At 28.3% G+C, this 5,118-nt stretch overlaps 2 protein-coding genes across 2 annotated transcripts; one reads left to right on the forward strand and one right to left on the reverse strand.

Moving 5' to 3' along the window:
* Nucleotides 1-1,633: 1,633 nt before the first annotated feature.
* Nucleotides 1,634-3,409, forward strand: EIN_528650 (hypothetical protein; the record flags this gene model as incomplete). Its single annotated transcript, XM_004253509.1, has 1 exon — nt 1,634-3,409. The coding sequence occupies one exon, from the start codon at nt 1,634-1,636 to the stop codon at nt 3,407-3,409; it is 1,776 nt and encodes a 591-aa protein (XP_004253557.1).
* A 355-nt stretch (nt 3,410-3,764) lies between these two features.
* EIN_528660 (hypothetical protein) lies at nt 3,765-4,556 on the reverse strand (the record flags this gene model as incomplete). Its single annotated transcript, XM_004253510.1, has 1 exon — nt 3,765-4,556. One exon carries the CDS (start codon nt 4,554-4,556, stop codon nt 3,765-3,767), a length of 792 nt encoding a protein of 263 aa, XP_004253558.1.
* Nucleotides 4,557-5,118: the final 562 nt, after the last annotated feature.

Genomic DNA, 5,118 nt, shown 5'->3' on the forward strand with positions numbered 1-5,118 from the left:
ACTAGGTTTTATAGATTTAAATAATATAAATATAATAAAATGTATGGTAAGTTTACCATGAAAGCTCAATATATATTTTGCAGACTTTTTCTTTCCAAGGTGGTAATTTTTGTATAATACTTTGTATTGTAATTTTATTAGTTATAACTATTAAAATTAGAATCTTTATAACTGTTAAAGAGAAACAAGAGGCATTTTATCATCTCTGTAAGTCTTATTATTTAAAATGCTTTAAAACATAGAACTTTGAGGTGGTTATTATCAGAAGTAATTAAACAACACATTTGAATTTTTATTTATTAAAAAGGTCACTTTTTATTTTATAATAGAACATGAAGATAATTCTTCTCGTAGTTTTGTATATATCTTTTGTTTATTCAATAAATCCAGAAGGAACTTCTACAAATCAACCTCCACTTTCTCAATTCAGTTCCAATTTTCCTTCTTCAGAATTCATCAAAAAATTAAGACGATATTTATCAAAAGGGGAAGTCTATGTCTTGGATTTGCATGTGTTGTGGAACAGAGCCAAACGACATCCCAAATTTTATCCACCAGAATATATTAATGACGCTTTCAAAATGAAAGAGGATGAAATAAACAATATGGAATTTATCAAAGCTTTTATTGAAACAAAAGATCTAAATAAAGAAAAGTGTATGAAATGGATTCGTGACATTAAAGATATGTACGAAGTAAGAGCAGACAAAGTCGGGTATGGCCATTTTCTTTTGGGTATTCCAGATTTAAAAGAGAATATTCTAAAGGACAAACTTATATCTTTAGCAAGACAAAGGGGTTATATTAATCAACTTTTTCTCGATTTAGAATACTTAAAAGAAAAATATAAAATAATGTTGTTATTTGCAAAAGAGTGTGGATTGGAAAGTACAGATGAGTTTGGTTTGATCAAACAAATATTTAAAAATTTTATTGAAGCTATTGAGAACAAAAGAAATGATGAAGGTTATGAAGAATCACAACTGAAAGAAAGAAGAGAGAATTTATTTGGGAGATTCACACGAGATGCAAGTTCTAAAAGATCAAGTAGAAGAGTACCAAAAATTCCAAATCAATCATTTGAAAACAAATAAAACAATCATTTAATAGAAAATTATATGTTGAGAATGGTTATATTTCTTTATATATTAATCATTATAATTACAGAGTAAAGGAATAAGAGAGTTGACAATATTTAGGTACTTGACCTATATTATATTAATTATTTATTAAGTATAAAATTTGTACTGTTTAAAAATGTTTTAACAGTTTTTCAATCAATAAGAAATAATTATTAAACATAGGTTAAGTATTTGAGTATTGTCAAGCCCCTTATTTTTTTAAAATATAAAACAGCAATTGAAACTCTTTTTTAAACAAACTTATTGAATTCAGTTTTACTGTACTTAGAATTAAAGACAAATAAGTAATGAAAATGAATCTAATTCTAGCGATGTCATTTTAAATATCATTAACAACAAATTTAATTGTTTAAAATTATAAAATTATACAACAAAGAATCAATAACGATCTTTTATGAAATTCAATTTAAAAGTTCAATTATTAATCATTGAACTTTAAATCCTGAATAAATAAGAAACAAAAAGACTACAAAATAATAAATAAAATTTATATGAAATTAGAACCATTTTATTTGGCGAATGTGGTGCTTTACATCAACGACAAAATGCTATTTAAAACACTCCGTACCGTTTCTAAAAGTATAACTATAGCAATTGACATGTTACGAACAAACCCTATTTATATTACCAGAAACCCTAAATACGTTTGCTCTGTTTTTCCAAAAATCAACACTTTTCGGTCGACGCCTTCATTTTCGTACGATCTTTTAAAAGCGTTTCGAACTAAAATTTCATTTTTGGATTTTTCACAAGAAATTTTCAGTGTTGACAATAAAGTTTTTTTAGATGAAGAATTTTGCAATAAAGTTGTCTCTCTTCGTATTTTCCAAACGGATTTAACTAAAATTGGCCGTTTCAAAAAATTGAAAAAATTGTATGTAGAAAACTGCGCAAATTTCGACGATTTTAAGATGTTAGAAAATATCGAAGATCTCCGCGTGATCACTTTCTATATGAAAAATTCAAAATTGAAAAAACAGAAGAGCGCCATTTATAAAAAGTTTTCGAAGTCGGAAATATTTAAAAATCAAGGGAAATTTAGAAGAACAAAAATTTGGTTTGTCATCGACGAAAAGGCCGACAACCCACAAGAAGATCTGATGGAAAACGTCGCGTTTTATTACTATGAAAATTACAAAATAATTAAAGAGTCGCACGCAAATTTTTTATTACAAAAACCGGAGATTAAATACACTTTTAATAGTCAAAAAGAGGACGATGAGATATATATTGAAAATTTCGAAAATGTCGAGGTCGATATAATTAGTGCCGGTGATGTGAAGTTACAGAACATTCAAACTAATAAACTAAAAGTGACTAATATAAACAGTGAAATTTCTTTGGTTATCCCCAAAGTTGATGAAATTTCGGTGATTAGTGGAAATGAACGCACTGTTGTTGTAAATCCCAAAGAGCTATTTTCAGCGTTTAATGTCATGTTAAGCGGAAATGTCTCTCTTTTAGAATCACAGTTTTGTTTCAACAAAAATCTCCGGCAATTAAAGGTTATTTCTGTAAGATTTTTTGATTTTAGTGTTTTTTTGTGTCCAAATCTTGAAACCGCTGATATCGAAGCGGATTTCGAGAGGCTTGACTTTTCGAAGTGCAACAAACTTTTGTTTTTAAAAACTAAAAATTACGACCGAAGAGGATCAATTTTAGTTCCAAATGGTGTTGAACATTTTGAAGCTGTTGGAACTGGGAATGGAATTTCTATATTTGGGGCGGGTGTTGATACAAAAGTGACTGGAAACGTCATTGAATTTTGTATTCCCCAAATTGAATTTGAAACTTTGTTTCTCGACTTGTCAACTGATTTTCAAACAACAAAAATCACCTTTTCTGAATTTTTGGAAACGAAAGTAATAAAAAAGAAAGTTCCTATTTTAAGAACAAATAACGTGAAAATAAATGGATGTTTTAATATTGACACTTTGGCACTTTTGTGCGGCACTAAACATGTTGAAATTTGTAATAACAAATTGTTGAAGTTAGATATATATATAACAGATACGGAAGGTATGGTATTCAAAGAATTTGTTAAAGGACAAATAGAGTATTTAATAAACACTAAAACTGATTCAAGAAAAAGGAAAAAAGATTACGACAATGAAATACGAAAACGTCTGAAATACTTGGACATTTCTGATCACTCAAAAAAGTGTGTGAGTGGGTGGGAAAACATTGTGCAAAATCCAAGTATCCATTTTTATATTGAAGAAAATGTTGGAGATGGGCAGAAAAAGTGGAGCAAAATGGAGAAGTAAATTACTTCGAGTTTTTCTTATAATTTAATTTATTTTCAATTAGTTATTCTAATATTACAACACACAAAACATAACAATTGTGTATTGCTAACACAACGATAATTGTTTATTTGTTAAATGTAACAAATTATTTAATTGTGAACAAACTGATATCGACTATGTGTCCATAATAATAATAATAATAATAATATATAATAATAATAATAATAATAATAATAATAATAATAATAATAATAATAATAATAATAATAATAATAATATATTATTATTATTATTATTAATATACTATACTATTAATATATTAATATAATATATTATAAAAAAATGCAATAAAACACTCCAAAAATGTATTCATTCATTCACTTGATTCTTGTCCTTCTTGTTCCTTGCGTCTTTGCATTTTTTTGTGTTTTTCTTTTCGTTCTTCATCCGTGATATTTTGCTTACGCACGACGCCCTGATTTTTCTTTTCTTCGAAGAGTTGTTTGTTCCTCTCGTTTTTTTCCATTTGGCGTTTTCGATTTTCTTCGACCTTTTGTGCTCTTTTTTCCTCTCGCAATCGTTTGAATTCCTCCAACTTGACAGGACACTTTTCGAGCAAATGCCCTACATCTCCACACACACAACACACATTAATAATTTTCCCGTTCTTGTCATACAAAATGACTCTAAAAATTAACCGCCCTATTTTTTTCCCATTGAATGCCAGTCGAATGTTCTTAGCTGTTTCTAAGTCCTTCACAACAAGTTTTGCGGCGTGTCCCTTCAACTTCCCCTTCTTTGAAATGACCTGACGAATTCTTTTAATGTCGTATTCCTTTAACTCTTCACGAAGATCCTTTGCTTTCATTGCACTCGGAATATCAATCAGATAGACGGTGCATTGGGTGTAATCGTTTTTATCTACTTTGGCGTGGATCGTCGTCCCAGCCATCTGCGTGCAATTGCGAGAACTTGCTAAGTGAAAGGCATCATTGCTTGTTGGAAGCTCAACATACCAATTCCCCATTTCAGTGTCCGCCTCATACGTTGGAATGTCACTCGATATCAACTCAAAAGAAGACAATTTCTCTTGGAGGTCTTCATAGGTTATACCGGGATTTAATCCATCTAATTTAACAGTGATTTCACCAGTTAAATCCACCATTACTCTTTAATTTTATAATTGGAGTTCTGTTTATTCTACGTTTGAAATTACTAAAAAGGGTTACTATTATTTATTTATTTTTTCGATTGGGATGAATAACAAAACAAAAACAAAATCACAAATAACAAATAACAAGGAATGGTACCCTTGGCATTGGTAGGATAGTTCTTTTATTCAAAAAAGAATGAAAATAAATTTATATTATATTAATAATATCGACTTATCATTTAAAAAATACACGAGTTTGAATTGCATTAAATTGCATATTGCAACAATACAAATCACTTTTTTGAAATTGTAAAATCTACATCTTCGCGAAATTGCTCAAATAAAGAATCACACATAAATCAAATTTTTAGGTTTTTTTTTATTTTTTAATGATTTTAATTATAATTATTTTTTAAAAATGAAAATAATTAAAATTACTTTATAGACTTTGTTAGGTTAATAGAGTCATTTTCTAAACTTTCTCCAACTTAGTCTTTCAGTTTTTGATGTCAATAATAGGAATATATCAGAAAAAAAATTTGAAACGTTAGAAAATTATTGTTTCAGTTTTTTT

This window comes from Entamoeba invadens (assembly GCF_000330505.1).
Source record: "Entamoeba invadens IP1 unplaced genomic scaffold scaff_1105074726145, whole genome shotgun sequence".
In the NCBI taxonomy this organism is placed as follows: domain Eukaryota; phylum Evosea; order Mastigamoebida; family Endamoebidae; genus Entamoeba; species Entamoeba invadens.